Below are 21,742 nucleotides of genomic sequence, written 5' to 3' on the forward strand. Positions count from 1 at the left end.
AATTTATCCTTTTTTGATCCTGTGAGGGAAATTCAGTCTCTGCATTTAATCGAATTAGTGAACACACACAGCACACAGTGAACACACAGTGAGGTGAATCACTAACCCAGAGCAGTGAGCTGCCTACCCAACCAGCGGCGCTCGGGGAGCAGTGAGGGGTTAGGTAGGTGCCTTGCTCAAGGGCACTTCAGTCGTGGACTGGTTGGGGATCGAACTGGCAACCCTCCAGTTACAAGCTCGAAGCCCTAACCAGTAGGCCACGGCTGCCCCAGAAACTGAGTGGGTGTCTGCATTTGCAGTCAATAATGACGTTTTTATATTCATCCGGTGGATGACCTGAAAAAATAACCCATTGATGGTGTCTGCCATTTCAATGCACCAAAATGATACCACATGAGCTAATTGACCGATATATGCGCCACCTCAATGGTTAATTTTTACCTCAATCAGAAAGAAAGGACTTTGAAAAGACCTTAGGTGAGCATCTCTTTTTTTTTTTTTTAAAGATTGTTGTATCTTTTTTTTTTTTTTAAGTATATTTTTTTTTTGGCCTTTTATGCCTTTAATGATAGAATAGTAGAGACAGGAAGTGAGTGGGAGAGAGCGTTGGGGTGGGATCCGGAAAGGACCACGGGGCAGGAATCGAACCCGGGTCGCCGGTGTGCGGTGCAGGTGCCCCAGCCAGTCACGCCACGGCTGGGGCCAAGGTGAGCATCTCTTTTTACCACAAAAATGGAAGACATGTTTTCTATATATTTGTTCTGCACATTTCTTGTGCAGTTTTCTCTTTCAGTTTACTGGTTTTTGTAAGCATATTTTTGTTCACTCCAATGTAAATATATCTGATGTGCATATGTTGCACTGACTTGTTTGGTGAAATATATTTCAACAGCATGCGTGTGTATCTGCAAACATTTCTATGCACATGGAGAACTTTCTTCAATTTGAACTATTTTAGTAAAGCGTAGTAAAGATGAGTGCTCTTTATTATGCTTAATAGTAGTTGGTTAGACAAAGATATGGTAATATGTGTGCCATGTGGTGCAAAAGTTTGATTTTGATAACACTATGTAGTTTTGGCTGCAGTGCTTCAATTTGCAGGATAGCCTATACTGTATGAGGTACTTTGCTGTTTGGGTGAGTGGTTTTGTGAATTGTGTGTGAATCTTGATAAAAAAAAAACAGTATAGTTTGCAAAAATACTGTGTTTTAGCAATTGGAAAAAACTGTTAGTGCATCTGATCGAGTATTTTGTGTGCATGGTTTCATCTTACATTTCAGTTTGATTGCCTGAAACTATTTGAATAATGAACTTTCTGGTACAGAGCCAAGACAATCACATGTCTTTGAAGACAAGTCATCAAGTGATCCATTTATTTGTTCTGCTTTCTTCTAATATTGTCCTTTTGGGCAGAGGCATCACTAGTTTGCAAAAGATCCGGGGCTAAAGCCCTGTAACTGGAATTGGGCTGTTAAAGATGCCGTTTCAACGTAGTTTGAGAAGGAAAGGAAGGAAATTTGTTGGGGTCTTCCTCATCATATTTGAATAACAAATAAAACTAATTTCCCTCACTAGACCTACTGGTATTTATGGGGGATTAAGAGGGGAAAAATTGTTTTAACAGAGACCTCACACCCAAACATTTTTTTTTTGCCTGTGACATGATGAATGAATGCATAATTTCCAGGTGCTACTCTAACCGCTAACTGTAAATGGATTAATCCAACACAACTCCTCGTCCAATTTTCAGTTTGCATGGAAATAACTTGGTGCAAAGCAAGCCCCCATAGCTGTTCGCTTAAAAAGCACAGTGCTGGTGTTGCTGCTGTATCCACATTCCTTAACCCGGAAATATGTATCGTTGCGATGGTTACGATACTGTTTTCAACTTCCGTTCATTCTGTTAACATGTGCGTTCTCCGTAGCTAACTAGATTATGCCTCAACTTAGATTTCTTTCGAAATGTTGACAATTCTGCCCTCAGCATGTATATACTACATCATATATAACCGATATAAAATAGAAAAGTTTACTTTTATATGCGTTATGATATGTTAAGCACCGTAAACCGTCACGTTAAAACCGGTTAAAACAGATACAATGCAGCTTCGCCGGAAATAGAAAACCGTCTCGGTGTCATGGCGACCCCCATTGTTGGCTGCAGAATATCGTGGATAGCGGCAGAATTTTGGCTGATTGGTTACTGTACATCAGCGTTCCGTTGGGTTCAACCTCTTGCGACCCTTGCTGGCATCCTGAAAAGAGAGACTGGGCAGCTTGTTTACTCCATGTGATGTTTTGTTATGTAAGATGGGCGGTAGGCCTACGGTAGGATCATTTCAGTTGAATTGCCTGAAACTATTTGAACAATGAATTTGGATAAGAGTCAAGACAATCACATGTCTTTGAAGACAAATCATTAAAAGGGAACCATTTATTTGTTCTGCTTTCTTCTAATATTGTCCTTTTGGGTATGTCTAGATCCCAGTTTCATTCGTTTTTTTATGCTTAAACGCTAACCATCATTCTTATAGACAATTTCTAAAACTATTAATATAGTGTGGCATTGTGGAGAATTTGTAGGTTGCAGACTACGCCACGATGGGGCTTGCACCCAAAGATATAATTCAGCTCTGTATCCTTAACTTAAGGCACTAAAGGTTTGTATGACAGCCAGAGACATGGTTCCATAAAAAAACAAAATAATTTATTAAACACACACTGATTCACAAACACATAACACAAGGAGACTGTATAGGGCTGAGGCTACCAGTAGGAAGCAGTACTAGTGGATTAATGAGTTTCCGGATAGGCACCTCAATCACAGTGCTTAGTTACACACAAATGCACACTTCACACAGGCAAGGCAATGACACTCAGTGGGAAGACGGTCACAACATAGAGGAACCCATATCACCACTAGAAACCCACTTTCGGCTATAAGCACCTATACACAGAGAGGGGCGGGGCAGACAATGCAAACACACAGATGGGCACACAGAAACGCACCCACACACACAGGCTAGTACATCACACACACACTCACTTCTCAGCTCCGGTGGTCTCACAAAATGTACTCAAAGATAGTGTGTGTGTGTGTGTGTGTGTGTGTGTGTGTGTGTGTGTGTGTGTGTGTGTGTGTGTGTGTGTGTGTGTGTGTGTGTGTGTGTGTGTGTGTGCACTGTGCATCTCTCTGTGTGTGTGTGTGTGTGTGTGTGTGTGTGTGTGTGTGTGTGTGTGTGTGTGTGTGTGTGTTCCTGCATGTTTGTTGCACCCAGAGCAACCATTCTCTTAAAACAAGACTAGTTGATTAAAGGTTTCTAATGGTGTCACTTATATGTTTCTAGGACAAAACTAGCAGAGATTGAGATGTTTGGAACAGTTTTTGAAATCCCCAGGGGGGGGATTTAGACTCCAGAGGGTTAATACCACCATCTACTGGCCGATGGGTATACCGTCCTGAATGTACACATAAATCCATTTATTTTATAGCCCCCCATGGATGAAATTTCACAAAACTTGGCATACTCCCAGAGGGTGTCAGGTTAATCATACACATGAAATTTGGTGCAGTTCATAACATCTCATCTGAAGATAGGGGCAATTAAAGCAATATTCAGGGATTAAAGCAAAAAAAAATCCTGAGCCTGAACTTTTTTAGACTCGTGCATGCGACTCTATACGACACTATGTTGGTCGATCCATTGGAAACCGGTTTACTTTTTGGAGTGTTTGCACACAACACAGGCCTTGTTTGTGATGTTGGACACCAAGAATGGCCGATAGGTGCCAATAGTCCAACACACTACAATTGTATACATTTTTTTTATCAAGTTTTGCTGCTAATCTTTGTCTTTGACAGGTTACAAATTGACCTACAATCATAAGGTGTCATGTTGTAAGGATATGTGAAATTGGAAGGCAGGCATTTGAAGAATAAGATTTAGTTGCAACCATTTAAGTTAAGGTATTCATTCTTTCCCACAGATTAGAAGGCAATGTGTGGTGGTCGCCTCATGTCTGACTTTTTATCGCTTTGCTTTCATATAATGTTAATTTATTTATTTCATGATTTTTTAACAAGATGTAAAGCACACACACACACACACACACACACACACACACACACACACACACACACACGTGTAATTATTTATACATTCTGTATAGTGACATTTCTGATATTCATAACAGCAAACTCCACCTCTTAAATTCAGCTGTTTCATTGAAGCCTAAAATATTGTAAACAAAGTAGCATATTGGCTAGTTTATCATAGCCTACTCTAGCTAGCTGGTTGGACTGCAGTGTCCCCACGTGTGTTTAAGTTTCAAGGTAAGCTCATACTTTTTCTCCTTGGGACAGGCCCTTTAAATCTTGGAGTTGAAAAACATTGGTATTGAGATGGTCAGTCAACTTGAATGCAGAGTTTTAATCAGATGTGTGCAGCATAGCCTACTAATGAAGCTAACCGTATTTAACAATAATTCAGCTAGTCGTCTTCTGTGCGTCATTGCGTTCACGATTGTGAATGTTTTGTTTGGATTAAATGTGCATGTCGAGGGGCGGGTGTCCATTGCGTGCGCACGAGAGCGGGCCAAGGAAAATTCGTTTACTTCTACAGCCTACTGTTTGGTAAAGTTGCACGCATAGTCTACAAAATTTGCGGAAGAACTTATGCTTCCACCCGCAGCGTCAGGTGCATCAGTGTGACCACGCTTCCAGGGATGATCTCGTTATGGAGACAGACGCGGTGTGCACGAAGGGGAGTCTGTGTCTGTGTCCGAGTGTGTGTGTGTGTGTGTGTATTAAAGGGCGCGTGACGCGTGAGTGACAGAGAGGGAGAGCAGGGAAAGGAAATTCAGCTTAACGAATGCTGCGTGTTTTTCAATAGCGTTAACAAATAAATAATATTTTAAAAAATGAACGCAGTCAATGGCCGCACGCTGGAATTCCGGCATGGTGCCGGAAAACTTTAATCCCTGCAATATTACATTGCATTTTCAATTTTTACCATGGGGGTGCAAATCACAAATGACTGGTTATAAGCTAAGTTGATGCAAGCTCTAGAGAACAACATACCATAAACATTTTGTCATCCTCGGTGCCACGGTTCAGGTAGTTATGTAGGAAAAACTGTCATTTTTGGGCTTTGGGCGGGGGCAGCGCGGGGGTGGAGTGACCCCCGGGGACGAAACGAAAATTTTCCATAGAAGTCTACTGGGGCTACATGCCCACCAAGTTTCATGCGCTCCGGTGTTACGGTGTCCCGGGAATCGTTGACGAAAAATGACGGGAAAAAAGAATAAAAAAAAAAAAAAGAAAAAAAAGAAAAAAAACTTTGACAACAACTATATGACCGCTTCGCTAGCTATGCTAGCGATACACAATATGACCGCCGCTCAGTCCTGCACATTCTCTCCGCAAATATCAATCACGCTTGTGTTTCCATCGCCTACTCCATCCCTACTGCAACTTTTATGTATGTACTGTAAATGAGTGTGTGCATGTGTGCGCTTGCTTTTCTGTATGAGTGCTTCTCTGTCTAGTGTGAGTGTGTGTCTGCTTGTGTGTGTGTTTAATGTGTCTCTGAGTATATGTTCACTGTGTTCTCTGCCGTCACTGTCACTCCAATATCAGATAACACACACACACACACACACTCACATGCGCACGTGTGCACACACACACACACACAAACACACATGCACAGGCACACACTCACACACGCACACAAACACACACTCGCACACACACACACACACACACACACACACACAGACACACACACAAACACACACACACAGGCACACCCAGAGAGAGAGAGAGAGAAAGAGAGAACACACACAGAATACACACAGATAACACAGACACAGAGAGAGAGAGAGAGAGAGAGGGAGAGAAAGAAAGAGAACACACACAGAACATGCACATACACACATATACACACATGCAAACACACAGATGGGCACACAGAAACGCACCCACACACACAGGCTATAGTACATCACACACACATTCACTTCTCAGCTCCGGTGGTCTCACAAAATGTACTCAAAGATGTGTGTGTGTGTGTGTGTGTGTGTGTGTGTGTGTAGGTGTGTGTGTGTGTGTGTAAGGGTGTATGTGTGCATGCGTGTGGGCGTGTTTGTGCATGTGTTTGTATAATGTTTTATGTACATGTATGTATGTAGAGGTGTGTATGTAGTGTACAGGTGTGTATGTAGTGGTGCGTGTGTGTGTAGGTATGCGTGTGTGTGTGTGTGTATTTATGTGTGTGTGTGTGTGTGTGTGTGTGTGTGTGTGTGTGTGTTCCTGCATGTTTGTTGCACCCAAAGCAACCATTCTCTTTTAAAACATATTTGGAAACCCTTTGATTAAAGGTTTCTAATGGTGTCACTTATATGTTTCTAGGACAAAAACTAGCAGAGATTGAGACCCCGTTTACATGACGACGCAGGGTGTTTTTGTCTTCACCGCTTTCACACCTTTAACGATACCGGTCAAAAAAACATTTGCGTTTACACACAGAGGTGAAAACGCCAAGTTGCCCAGAAGAAGCATGCCAGTGGGTGTTCCCAACAGTAGCTATGCAAATACCTTTCCTCGTCATTCAATGAGCGCGCTCAAAAAAAGCAACTCTAATCGGAGCTGTCAAGTGTCACAAAACTTTCGCCGGATGGACTCTCACGCTTGCCACGTTATGAAACTTGGCAGCCCTTTATGTCAAGCACATCGTGGATGTTTGCACAACCATTGAGAGCTAATACACAGGATTGCTTTTCAATTTCTGTCTTGTAATGTTATTGTATATGCCCCCCTAGAATAATATCGAATGTCTATCAGAACTACCCGCCGCCAAACACCTGAAGCAACCCTGTATTTCGCATGCACGGTTAATAATAGGCGACGGACATTCGCCTACATTATACTGTGAAGGAGGCCAGCATTATTCGCGGACTAAGTGGAGCTAAATTAAGTTATTATTTTGCTGTCACTTTGTCTGTTTTATGGCCTAGAAGGTTGTATTTGGTATCTGTGGATAGCTCTAGCTCTCCTCTTTTATCTGACATGCAAGCCATATTTTTTGACCACGGTTTCACGAGTAGGCTAAATCAAACGAAAGTAGCGGTAGCCAAGCTATATGACATTCTTATATTTGTTTGTCACTTCGTCTGTTTTATAACGATAACGCTCTGTTTCTCCTCTTTCATTTGATATGCGTGTCATGTCTGTGCGATGCCTGGTCCCGGAGTAATTCAAGTGAGAGTGGCTGCGTGGGTGAACGCAGAGCAATATAGACTGTAAATATGATATACTTTGATTTAAATTAATGATTTTATGTTATGTCTAGTCTCGTTGGAAAGCCCCGGTTCTGCTCTTTCATGCAATATAGGTCTCATCTCGCTGTGACTAATAATAGCGGAGCAATGTAGGCCTACCAGAGAAGAATGGGTGTGTTTTTTGACGCACTTTGCGTCCGTCGGGTCCGTTAAATTGACTTGGAAAAAAATAGGATTTGTAAACTGTCGGAATGGGCGGGGGTACTAAAATGTGTCGGACTGGCAGCATGTCTAAATAGCAGCATGTCGAAATAGAGGCATGTCTAAATGGAAGCATGTCGTAGTGGTGGCATGTCTGAGTGGCAGCATGTAACCCTCCTGCGCAAACAAAATGTGTGCTCGTAGGCTCTGCATTAAGTTGATTACGGCTACGTGTTCATCAACTCTAGCAGTCTAGCAGGGAAGGTGGTGTATTTAAAAGTAGCCTAGAGACTATTTTGGCGCAGGTTATTGTTAATGCGTTGTTGCTGGTCGTCGAAATCATGCAGAATTGTAGCAGCACACGGCTCCAGCATTGTTGTTGTTCTGCCAAGTGTCTAGTCAGGTGAGGTCAAGCGCGGGGGCTGGACTAGAGGTTCGAGGTGGGGCTATGTCGTCATAAAAACCCCAGATGTGTCTTTACACGGCAAAACGAAAACGGGGTTCTCAAAAACCTCCACCCTAGAAGCAGTTTTCAAAAACCCTCGTTTTCAGCCGCCAAAACGGCGTCGTCGTGTAAACGAAAGGCCTAACTGATGAAAAAAAACACAGTTTTTGAAAAAAACGTTGTCGTGTAAACAGCACCTGAGATGTTTGGAACAGTTTTTGAAATCCCCAGGGGGGGATTTAGACTCCAGATAATACCACCATCTACTGGCCGATGGGTATACAGTCCTGAATGTACACATAAATCCATTTATTTTATAGCCCCCCATGGATGAAATTCCACAAAACTTGGCATACTCCCAGAGGGTGTCAGGTTAATCATACACACGAAATTTGGTGCAGTTCATAACATCTCATCTCAAGATAGGGGCAATTAAAGCAATATTACATTGCATTTTCAATTTTTACGATGGGGGGGCAAATCACAAATGACTGGTTATAAGCTAAGTTGATGCAAGCTCTAGAGAACAACATACCATAAACATTTTGTCATCCTCGGTGCCACGGTTCAGGTAGTTATGTAGGAAAAACTGTCATTTTTGGGCTTTGGGCGGGGGCAGCGCGGGGGTGGAGTGACCCCCGGGGACGAAACGAAAATTTTCCATAGAACTCTACTGGGGCTACATGCCCACCAAGTTTCATGCGCTCCGGTGTTACGGTGTCCCGGGAATCGTTGACGAAAAATGACGGGAAAAAAGAATAAAAAAAAAAAAAAAAAAACTTTGACAACAACTATATGACCGCTTCGCTAGCTACGCTAGCGGCGGTCATAATTACTTGCATCATGATCAGATTTTCATTCGTAATTAAAAAACATCATGCAAATGTGGCAGAGCTGAGGGGTCTGGACGACTACGCCATCTAGGGGATTGCGCCCCAAGAAATTTAGTTTTCAAAATAGAACTTGATCAAGGACACAGGTTCGTACATCAAAAAGGACTGAAGACGTGTTTTCCAAAAAATATACAAATACTTTTTATTGGGAGTTTGACAAGATACCAATGGAGTGGTCACTCCGTAAAAGTTTGAGCAGTATGACACAATGATAATATGTGGACCATGGGGGCACAGGGCCCTGAGAGGTTAATCAAATTTGGGTGTGGGGAAAGCAGGACTGTAGCTTACCACGGCAGGGGGAAGGCGGATGAGGAGGGGGAAGGGTCCAAAGCCACACCACACGTGAATACGGCAATATCAAAATATAAGCAAAGCAAAGAAAGCAAACCACTAAGGTGCACAAAGGAAAGGACCATTGAGGGAAGGGTTCCGCCACCAACCCGCTGCTCTAGGTCACAGCTCCTGGCTTCCACACACAGAGAAAGAGAGAGAGAAAGGCAAACTGATTAGTAGGGTCAGTGAGCTGATGAATATCAAAGTAGCTAGGTAGATACAATATGGAAAAGCATGGAACACTTATCTTTAGCAAGCCCGGCCCTGGGGCTCAGTGCTAGGCGGGCGGCCTCAGCAGTCTGCCCCAATAGTCCACTGTAAGATAATGACACAATAGGCCATGCAAACATACAAGTACATGCACCTCAACCACAAACACACATGCACACGAGCACACAAACACATGCACCGCAATCACAAATACACATGCACACGAGCACACAAACAAATGCACCCCAACCACAAACACACGATCACATGCACCCTGACTGGAACACACAAACACACACACACACAATCATGTGCACAAGTACACACGTTTTGTCGGACAGTGGACGTCAGGGCAGTACACCGTACAAACAATACCCAGCCACAACACAAGGCACGACCAGTGGTTTCCCCGGGACACAACCGGAGAGGGGAGTTAGCCACCTGGCTGATCAGCAGAGAGCGACGGTAATATGATGGTAGAAACAAAGCAGCAGCAGCGAGGCCTATGTACAGCCACGATCTGGAGCACTGCACACTCACAGGCTTCAATTAGATTAAGCTGTCTGAAAGCACAGAGGAGAATTAGTACAAGCCAAATATCTCTAAATGCAAAGCTAGGGTTAGATTACCTACCTGGAGGCACAGCTGATCCGACGCAGCAACCGGAGAGCTACCGAACAGTGCTAAACCAGACGACAGGTAAACAAGGCAGATTAAACCCACCGGAGTTAAACAACGGTGTATAGCATGCGTTCAACGTTAGTAAGGGAAAAGCTAAAATACCTTAATGGCACATTTTCCAAGCACACACGTTCAAACTGGACATACAAACAGTCCACTGCCACGCGAAGACTCGTTCTAAAACAAGGAAGCATAACTAATAACGCGATCACACAGAAGCATGATTCAGTGTCGCGAGCGCATCAAACACAGTGTGGATTCACAAGAGAGATCGCTTATTACCTTATAGGCGAAGATGCAAGAAACCCGAACATAAACCAAGCTGCAGCAAGGCCCAACCAAGCTGCCTGCCAGCTACCCAACAACAGAAGCTAGCTCTTCCAGTGACGATGGGAGAACGGAAGACGCACAGTCAGCTGATACCTGGCCGTAAATATACTCCAAGCGGGAGGCGCCCCCCTCATTACGTGCCTACCTCCAACCTGGCAGCTACCATAGGGAAACAGGAAATCACAAGCTACCCTGCTACACAAACGTGGTGAGTGAGTAGGTTGTGAACCACTCAGCGGCTAGCTGGTGCGGTGACGTCAGGGGGCTACCGAAGCTGCCGGGACAAACTTCACCCAGACAGTAACCTTCTGCCGGTTACATGAGGCGTGTTCAAGTTGACCTCTTGCAGCAGCGAGATCTGCCGGCGGCAGCAGGGGCGGGGATACAAACGCTGCTATGAAGTTGTACACTCTCTACTTCCCATGGTCTAGATGTGCCCATGTGACGAAACATGAGGCACGGACCCGCACGGACCCTTGTGGATATGAGGAGGCATCTAAACACCTGCACATACGTCAGGGATGTAAAAGCCAATTGGGGCAAAGTCCTGACGTCATGAAGGCAGGGTCTAGGCTCCGCTGCGCTCCGCAGTACCTCCAGACCTGCTGCGCCGCGGCTGAGCAGCCGCCTGGCCACGCCTTGCTCCCGCGATATGTTGAGGCCATGTGATAAGAGAGCCGAAGTCCCGCCCCTTCCGTTTGCCTCCATGGGACCTATCTTTGGATTTTTTTTTAATGGCAGTCAATGGAGAAATATAAATTATTTTCTGGTCCCGATTGTCTTGTGCCGTGAATTACCCATATGATATTTGTCAATTTTAATGACAATTTTTCATGTAAAGACATTTGAAAAGTATGTCGTAACTAGTGAATTACAACATTGTGAAAGATCGTGTTTCCAACGACTACAAACACATCAGTCGCGTTAGTGACGTTAGACCAATTCACAGCCACGGGCACCAGCAACATTATTTGAGCTTCCCCCTTGCCGATGAAAATATCATGAGTCAGAGGGTTAAAGACATCAGATAAGTTGTATTTCATTCATAGACTGTACAAACACTACTGTTAAGTGACTTAGCTGGCAGCAAGATGTAACCGTTAACTAGCATAATAGCTAGCTAACTAGCCAGCCTCTCGTCTGCTAGTTGGTGACATGCATCGTTTGAGACGAGAGATGTAGTCCACTGAACGGATTCGCACAAAACTTACATAACTTTTAAAGTCTAACGAAAAACAGAACTTTATTTATGTGAAAAATTATATTTTAAATTCCCACACATCATATGTGAAATGCACGGTCCAACTCGAACGGGACCAAAAAATAATTGTTATATCTCTCCATTGACTCCCATGCATAAAAAATCGTGAAATAGGTCCCATAGACCGGAAGTAGAAGGGCGGGACTTCGGCTCTCTATAGGCTACCGACTGCCGAGTCGAAAACACACCCATCTAGACCAACGTGGACAGATTTTTAACCACGTGCATCTTGTGCTGCGCAGTGCTGCACAGTTTTGCGCCATCACAAACTCGCCTGTATGTGCATGGGGTTTCATCTTAAATTTCAGTTGGATTGCCTGGAACTATGTGAACAATGAACTTGGATACAGAGCCAAGACAATCACACGTCTTTAAAGACAAGTCATCATAAGTGAAGTGAACCATTTATTTGTCCTGCTTTCTTCAAATATTGTCCTTTTGGGCATGTCAGGGAGCAGATCTGGCAGACATCCCGGGTTCAGAAGATATAAGAGTCCTGCCAAATATTTAATCCAACCATTTAGTAAACCAGCTCATCCAATTAGCTGCCAGGTAGATCAGGGCCCGTATTCACAAAGCATTGTATCTTACCACTAAGAGTACTCCTAAATCGCGCTAAAAGATTTATTAGTAATGAAGTGAAGTTGCCATTCAATTGTTTCATGTAACGTTAGCAGGCTATTTGATGTTTATATCTATTTCTTATTTAATTATTCACTTGTTGTTCAGAATATGTGATCTACAAAATGCAATTTTGGCTGCAGAAAGGGCAGTCACCACCACTGCGGTTGTGGCCTCACCTTTCCCAGGAAGAGTAGCTTTGAAATCTACAGGATTGCACATTTGTTCTCTGCCAACAAAAGTTGGAAAAATGCATGCTTGGTGCTTAAACACAGGCTATGGGAGGTACTTGGTACAAGATGTACAATTTCCAAAGTAGCTCCCATGGCACACGCACACACCAACGCACGCACGCACACGCACACCAACACACACACAGGCCAAGATTTTGTTTTACTTTTATTTATTTTATCTTGCATGGCCTGCAGAAGTTTCTCTTCTGTGTTTGTTCTACAACAAAGTATTGGCGAAATCTACAGGATTGTGCATTTGCACATTTGTTCTCTAACAAAAGTTGGGAAAATGCATGATTGGTGCTTAAACTGTTATGAAACATGAAAAAAGTTGATCTCTTCTGGGTTTGTCCTATAATAAAGTTTAGGCTACTTTGCAAATAAATGGTTGTTGTGTCTTTATTGAACAATCCATATTGAGTATGAACTTGAGCTATGCTGTCTGATTCCATATACCTTAAACACATTTGCTCAATGACCAGGATATTAATCAATATTTTTAATTGGTTGGGATACACAGCCTGGGAATAGTGAAAGACATTTGACTGTAGTAGTCAGCCTATGGACTACTTCATCGGAGAGGGTGCTGCAGGGATGGAGGATCAATGGGGAGGGGGGAATGATGTGTTAGGTTTGTGTATTGTTGAGCTAAATCCTTGTAAATGCAAAGCAATATTATGAGACTAATGCTTTGCCAGCTGATTTGTGACTCACAAAGGAGTGAAGGGAAAACACTACTGCAGCATTTTTGTGTCCAAAATATTGTATTGTACAGTAGGCCTATCCTACAATCCACTGTCTGGTACAGAAACACCACACAGGCTGAGAGAAGGGCTCTACAACATGTTATAAAGTCTGCAGAGAGGATCATAAGAACAAAACTTCCCTCTATGGAAAACATGTATGCACAGCGCTGCCAGAAGAGAGCAGAGAGAATCATCAAAGACTCCTTTCACCCAGCTCACTCTCTGTTCAGACACAAACACTGCACATACAACTTGTGACAAACCTGTAAACATGTGGAATATGGGAAAGGTGCAATACTACAAAGGGGAATAAGGGCAATATGCAATATCTTCTACTGTACTGTATATGGGACTACATGCAAGGCTAAAAGGGGACAATGTGCAATAGCACTTAAGAGCTTCTTAACAATTCAATACTGAAGGTGCATTGTGGTACCCCTAGATCATTATCAATCTTCACCAAACTTCATATTTATTGTTTATTCATCATATGGCATAATATTATCCATAGAAGTGTTTTTGAGAGAAAGAGGGGCACTTGATGCGCCCTAATATATATATACATGTATATATAAACCTATATCATTATCATGTTAACTTACTAAACGCTGTAATGGTAGGTAAAAGTGCTAAGAACTTAGGAGCGTTCTTAGAACATTCTTACAACGCTCCTAAGAAGTTCTTAGCACTTAAGAGCTTCTTAACGAATCTGGGAAACCTGGCCATTACCTGAGCCCAGCTACAGTTTAATAGCCTACCATTACAGTGTTTAGTAAGTTAACATGATAATGATATAGGTTTATATATTATATATATATATATATATATATATATATAAATAATAATAGATAATATTATGTCATATGATGAATAAACAATAAATATGAAGTTTGGTGAAGATTGATAATGATCTAGGGGTACCACAATGCACCTTCAGTTTGACAATATGGCCGATTTTGGCTATTTTCCAATAATCTTCTTTAAACTACATTTAAACTTAGTAATGTCAATTAATGACATATCTAGCTTCTGTTTCAAAGAACATAACAGCACAGACTAGTTGCACGAAAGGCCTCTCGGTGAGCTTGTTTGTTTCCTAGACACTAATTACATTCAGAATAGTGGCAGGTTCAAACACACCTGGCTCCACAGAAAACAAACAAGCTCACCCAGAGGCCTTTCGTGCAACTAGCCCATTGCTCTATTTGCCATCCAACATGACGCAGTCACGTGATTTGGTCACATGTCTGCAAAGTATCAATAAAAGGCTGCTAATGCACCTGTCTCAGAGAGTTACCTCCCAACAACTCCGCCATGTACCTCCGCATCGCCACACTTCTCTTTGCCCTGCACTGCCTGCTGACTGGGTGCAATGGTAAGTTCACTTCACTGTCTGTTCTGTTGACTTGAATCTGTGGGTACGATCATCAGTTTCTTAATCCAGTGCACGTTTTCCTTCTGTCCCTGTTCTGTTCCACCTGACTACCCACCTTTTTTTTTCATTTTTACTTGCAGCAAACGATTGTCGAAGAATGCCTGGTGCATTGATGCAGATTGATGCATATGATGGAAAGGTAGTTGGGGCGGCCCTTGATAACACCATCTGGAAACTGGAGGGATCATCATGGACTCGTCTCCCAGGCAGACTGAAGCATATCAGTGTGGGCCCAGCAGGGCTCTGGGGAGTCAACAGTGGCAAAAGAATCTACAAATGGGGTTCAACGAACTGGGTGCAAGTATCTGGTAAGACCAACTTCACCATTGATAATATTGAATAGCAGGTATGTTAAAAATGCAATATGAGTATTACCTTAGTGTGTTTCTGTAGGCCTATGATTTCATAAGAACTAGTACAGTGCCCATTCAAACATGCCATTTCTGTATGCCCACAGGTAGCCTATGTCTGCTCTAAAAATAGGATGAGAATACTGAATATTATAGTATAATCAATGTGCAGTAGGCAGAATTTAGGCATAGCTGCATGTGACATTTCTACAGATCAGAATGATAAGCCTAACATACAGTGGCGATTCTAGAGATTTGTAACAAGGGTGGCCCTAGTGGGGCACTGGTTAATTCAAGGGTGGCATCTAGATAAACAGAAACAGGCTCAAGTTGTTAAATTAGCACACATATGAGTAGAACCATGCACCAAGAACCATACTCATATATCGAAGAACAAAGAAGGACAAAGACCATACTCTAACATCAAATGTCTTTGTAAATGGATAAAATGTCAAATACAGTTTTCAGCTCATTTCCAGCTCTGAACAAAACCCATTCAGAAATGAGGCCATTTGAGCAAAAGTGGAAGTGTGAAATGTTTTTTGCCAGTGGTTCTTAACTGGTCTGGTTTTGGAACCCATAATTTCACATGTTCATAAAGTTGTGACCAACTATATATACATTTAGCATTCAGGCCAACGAATATGGTGAGGTAGCCTACATAAGACACGCAAAGTGCCTGGCCTACTTGTTTGGAAATTAAATGCAGATGTTTGGCATTACATTTGTGAAGTCTTTAACTGTTGATACATTTCAAAGTACTACTCGACAGGTTTGTATTTGACAGGGGTGCGTTGTTTCCATGTGCCATTTTAGTTTGGATGGTTTTATGCTCTCATGTGCACCCCACACTGTCTTATTTTGTCAATTTAAGTGAATCATATTCTATCTTACTTCAAGTATTAAGGGTTGCAGCCAACTTGCATTTCACATGATATCTTAAAATGATGCATACTTTTATAAAATTAGCTCCCTAACATTATATCTAACATGACCTGTCACATGACCTTGTCTTTGTCCTTGCCATGGCAATGACTGATATAGGCTACGAATAAAGTTTATAAAAAATAACGGGCCAATGATAGATCTGATCAGGTATTTTAAATTGGCGATTTTTAATTTCTTTTTAGCCACAATCTCTACGACGCATCACTCAGATCATACCACAATCCACTTTTGGCCTAATATGTAAACTTTCCACAATGTCAATATTACATTAGGGCAGTAGACTATTTACAGTGGCTGAGTAGGTAGAATAGGCAAATGATTCCACAATCGTAATACTTGTTATTACGATTGTTGCAAATTTCTAGAATCGCCACTGAGTGCATCAAGAAAGGTCTCGCCTTTGAATGTTAATGGCGAATCGTAGACGAGGATTTTGGGGTGGCACCTGGGGTGGCCAATTGAATCTCAAGGGTGGCCTGTGCCACCCGGAGCCACCCCTCTGGCTACGCCCCTGCTAACATAGCCTATTGGCAAGGTGACATAGAATGGAAATCATTTTTGTCTTGGTTTTGATTAATTAGGAGAGGTTGTGCATAACCAAAGAGCTATCATTAACATGAGGCATCGTTGTGCCCTCCTTCATACGAAAATCTCAAACTGTGATGTCAAATATCGCAAAGCCATTGAAGTTCAATTGGGATTGCCAAAGAAGGCGCCATTTAGTCAAACGGACCATTTCAATACCCAGCCTAAATATAAGGCTTTATTTGGGCTGGTCAAATTGCAATTGAGTTTAATTTTTATGAATCAAAGTTGAATATACTATTGTAACATCAGAGAACACAGTACAATCCTCGATTTATCCATTCTATGTCCTCTTTAAGGCAATATGTTTATTGTTCAGCTTATTGAATAACTTCTGGATACTGAAGACAACAATATAGAACTCAAGTGAGTTCGCTCTGTCTGCCACTTGTCTAGTTGTGTGGCACGTCTTCTGAAACGTTGTTATAGCTCGTTTCAATTTGGGACGTTGCAGTTGGAATTGTAGTGCGCAGAAAGCCAACATGCTTCTTTTACCGATAGCCTATTTTTAACAATATATTTTGCATTTCTAATTTCAACCTCAAAAGGCTATACAATGTATATTCTCATACACCTTGTAACATTCTGCAAATTCACTGATTCCTATTGTTTTACAAACTTTTTCAACGTGAACAATAATAAGTTAATGTTTTATTGTGGACCAGGGGCCTTAGAGCAGATTGATGCTGGTGGAGACGGGTTTGTGTCAGGAGCCAATCATCATGATACCCCCTACTGTGGTGTTACAAAGCCCAACCGTGTAAACTGGGTCCGCCTTGATGGCAAATTAAAGTACTACAGCTGTGGCCCTTATAGCTGCTGGGGTGTTAACAAACAGGACAGAATCTATGTGAGGAAGGTAAGGCTGGACTGCACTGTTTTTGGAATAATTATGGGTTATGGTTTGTATAATAGGAAGTATTGTTTTTTTATTTTCTTCATCAGGCCATTGATTGAATTGAAATTGTTATTTATTATTGCTATTCTCCTTAATGTAGCCTAGCCATGCCATAGTTATTGTTATTATATAATTGATGGAATGACTTTATTGTTTATTTGCTATTGCTTATCTCACGACTGTGGTCTGACCAACTTTTTTTCATTCTGTTCACTGTTAAATTAATTATTGTATTGTTTTTATTTGTATGTCACATTGGACAAAGGCGTTCGCCAAACAGTCATTACGATAACCATAACCACAATTAATAAGCAAAAAAATGAATTAATTGAATGGATTTTTCTCACTCACCTACTGTATGTTGGATCCTCTAGGGGGTGACATCAACTCTTTGCCAGGGAGATGGCTGGCAGCACATTGAAGGATCCTTGTCTATGATTGAGGTGGCAGATGATGGGTCTGTCTATGGAGTGAATTCTGTAGGAAATGTGTACCGCAGGTTTGTGTTTACGAGCTCGTTTGTGTAGAGGGTGCTATGAATTAAGGCCGCAAAATATTGTTTTATAGATAATTCCATAATTACGATAGATTATTTCCTCCTCAACTCAAAATATTTCGTCATGTGGTGAAATCCATTGCAGGGATTCCACATCTAACTGTACTCCCGAGGGTACAGGCTGGACCAAGATTCCGATCTTCGAAGGAAATGTGAAGCATGTGTCCTACGATAGCGGTCATCTCTGGATCATCCTGAAGAATGACGCCATCTACGACTGCCCAGTCTGAGCACTGCTCTTCCACAGAGACAGCCCTGCTGCGTGAACCCTGTACTCTACCTTCATTACTTCACCACTGCAGCCCTTAACTAGTCATGGCTGCTTCTGATCTTTAAACATATACTCAAGTCAAGTCAAGTCAAGTTCATTTATAGCACATATCATACACAGAGGTCATTCAGTGTGCTTTACATAAACAAAAAACAAACAGTAATAGCAGACAAAAGCATAGATGGGCAAAGCGTAATAGTAATAATAATAATAATAATATATATTTTTAAAAATCATAAGGAACATAAGGAATGAGGAATAATTAACAAGAAAACATGACATAAGGTAGAATGTTTCATATACAGATACAGGTCTGTTCTTAACAGACTCTGCCAGAGTCCAGTTTAGCAAACCAGTGATAGTGATCCTTCTCAAACACCCAGAGCTGTTGCCACTCTTTGGAGATTTGTTGATGCTTTGTTGTGATACTCATGCTGTTTTTCTGTCAAATTATTCAGTTTGGTTGATTTGTAAAAGCACATATTGTGTAGATTGAGTCTTTAGAATGCTCTGAAGTGGTGCTGCCTTTGCTTGACAGTTTGTTCAGGTTGTCTTTTCCTGCCATCTTTAAAATAATCATAGTGATGAATACTATCTGCCCTCTTGTGATGTGGGTGATCAATAAAGCATATCATACTAAAGATGACATTTCACTTCTTGAGTCATTCCTCATAATGCATAGTTATTATTGGAACATGGAAATACACAGTTGATACAGTCATGTGAAAAAGAAAGTACATCCTTTTTCAAGTCTGGGGCTTTACTTGTCGGAACTAGGGTTGTCAAGCGACATTTTTTTTTCTTAAACACGATTAATTGCTAAATTCCAATAATTAAATTGTGATTAATCGCATATTCATCTGACTGGTCGTTATACTGTAACACTGCCTAAAACAACTAACCCAGTGGCAGCTTGAGACTAAATTGTATCAGAAGAAAAAATACATTTTAAGTGTATTTTGAATACTGTGTACATATTTCCTTGTTCTCTGGTCATACTCTAAGAGTATAGTATGTGACAAGACGCTGTCATGCATGTGTCATAAACATTATAAACAAGTCCTAAATGTGACAAAAATGCTTCTGTCATTAAGCGTCATCCAGTTTTTGTCCTGACGAGTTAAAAAGCCATATCCATATTTTTAAAGGCCAGTTGTTTCATGTATTCAGGGTCTTTTGTGCATCCTGATAAAGTTCCCTTGGCCTTTGGAATTAAAATAGCCCTGCATTTTAGCATAGGGTTGTGCTCACTTATGCCCCCTGTATTTTAAGGAACATTTATGTATTTATGATACATTATTCATTCACAAAGAAAGTTGGTGTCCTTGAAGGTTGATTTTTTCCTTGTAGCCTATTTGAAATGAAAGCATGAAGATCAATTTCCAAAAGATGATTTTTTGCTCTTCGTTTTAGTCAACTTTAGCATGGGTGTATTCATGCTAAACACTGTACTTAGCTACAGTATATTGTGCACTGTTACAAAGTAGAGTCTGGGACTGAGCTTATGCCAAGAGTATAACTCTTATATATTCTGCACTCTCTGCTTCAAATTATTGTCATGGATTGTAAAAGCTATTCTCGTATGAGGTCGTCAAGGTTACACTTGTTTACAAGTATTTCAGCGACGTAAAATGTGCTATTTGTGTAGTAATAGTGCTCAATTTATTTCAGTATAATTGCAATAATAGTGTATTTACTGTATGCTGAATCTGGATTTTGTTATGAAAAATAAATTCCAAATTTATTGACACTATTTGACAGCAGACATTACCTGCTCCTCTCCAGAAGGGGGCAGAATATATCCTATTTCCCGTGATCAGTATTGCCAGAGCCCGTCTTATTAGACATTCTCTGGTATTGCGTGATGCAGCAACAGAAGAAGATTTGATGCTTTACAGAACTCAGATTTGCGATGAGTTTTGAGTGGCCCTGGCAGTATAATTTCCCCCCGTTTTTCACGTAGGATGTCGGACCGCAGCGATGCACACGAATCAGTTTTTTTTTTTTTTTTTTTTTAACTATGTAACAATTTTACATTTACTGTCGGTTAGGCAGAAACCACATCTCTCTGCCTTAACCACTCCGATTAGCTTAGTTAATTACAGCTAAGCATTAAATTATGAATACTGAATATTATAGTATAATCAATATGCAGTAGGCCTAGGCAGAATTTAGGCATAGCTGCATGTGACATTTCTACAGATCAGAATGATATAAGCCTAACATAGCCAATTAGATAGATAGATAGATATATACTTTATTGAGTATCTATCTATCTATCTATCTATCTATCTAATATTATTAGCAAGGTGACATAGAATGGAAATCATTTTTGTCTTGGTTTTGATGAATTAGGAGAGGTTGTGCATAACCAAAGAGCTAACATGAGGCATAGTTGTGCCCTCCTTCATACGAAAATCTCAAACTTAAAAATAGCCACTCAAAATGAGCGAATTAGAACAAAGCCTACTTGTGATGTCAAATATCGCAAAGCCATTGAAGTTCAATTGGGATTGCCAAAGAGGGTGCCATTTAGTCAAACGGACCATTTCAATGCCCAGCCTAAATATAAGGTTTTATTTAGGCTTGTAAAATTGCAATTGAGTTTAATTTTTATGAATCAAAGTTGAATATTGTACTATTGTAACATCAGAGAACACAGTACAATCCTCGATTTATCCACTCTATGTCCTTTGTGTGCTTAAGTACAAGTATAGGCTACAGTAGATAAACTTAAACCTTTAGGCTACTACTTCAATTTAGAATAGGCCTATCTCTGATCTAGCCTGACTCTCGCCAGACCCTTAGTTTCGCCATGCTCCACCAGAGGCGTTTCGAAGCAGACAGCGAACTACAGGATCTGGCGAAAGTCAGGTTATCTCTCATCAGCAGCCTACACAAAAAGTAAGCTATACTATATGTGCGCTTAGTTCAAAATAAGTAGACCAACAGCACATTTCCATAAACTTATTTTTATTTGATATTTGGTCCACAAAAAAAATGTGGAATATGACATCACATCCTCTCCAGCTCCCATCCCGGTCATAGTCGTCGCACCCCATGGCTTGTCATGGTCGATGCCGGTGCATTCTCAGTGTTCCGTGTCTGCTTAAACGAAAGGAAAGAAACACTCCTCTCCTGCAGCATTTCTGTTCATGATGGGGATAACTAACAGCAGCGGAAAACATACATCATGGACAGGAACAATTGTTTGGGGAACACTTACTGTACCTTTAACAACTCTGTCTGCCATAACCATCTGCCATACAAGTTCTTAATAAATTCAAACACTAGAAAGTCACTAGAAATAACTTTTTGCACCTCATTGAAACACTAAGCTGTATGTACGTTAGTACACATATCATTTTAGCCCTATGAACATACCAAAACTACTGTTTGTTGGACTATGGCCCCACTGGCTATAGAGTCTGTGCCACCATCAGGCCAAGTTCCCACGGCG

The 21,742-nt window shown here is 41.4% G+C and overlaps 1 protein-coding gene across 1 annotated transcript; it reads left to right on the forward strand.

The window, feature by feature from the left end:
- The first annotated feature begins 14,533 nt into the window (after positions 1–14,533).
- Positions 14,534–18,928, forward strand: LOC134069828 (fish-egg lectin-like). Its single transcript, XM_062525940.1, has 5 exons — positions 14,534–14,614; positions 14,755–14,982; positions 17,223–17,416; positions 17,830–17,954; positions 18,097–18,928. Exons 1-5 carry the CDS (start codon positions 14,554–14,556, stop codon positions 18,239–18,241), a joined length of 753 nt encoding a protein of 250 aa, XP_062381924.1. The 5' UTR covers positions 14,534–14,553; the 3' UTR covers positions 18,242–18,928.
- Positions 18,929–21,742: the final 2,814 nt, after the last annotated feature.

This window comes from Sardina pilchardus, chromosome 22 (assembly GCF_963854185.1).
Source record: "Sardina pilchardus chromosome 22, fSarPil1.1, whole genome shotgun sequence".
In the NCBI taxonomy this organism is placed as follows: domain Eukaryota; kingdom Metazoa; phylum Chordata; class Actinopteri; order Clupeiformes; family Clupeidae; genus Sardina; species Sardina pilchardus.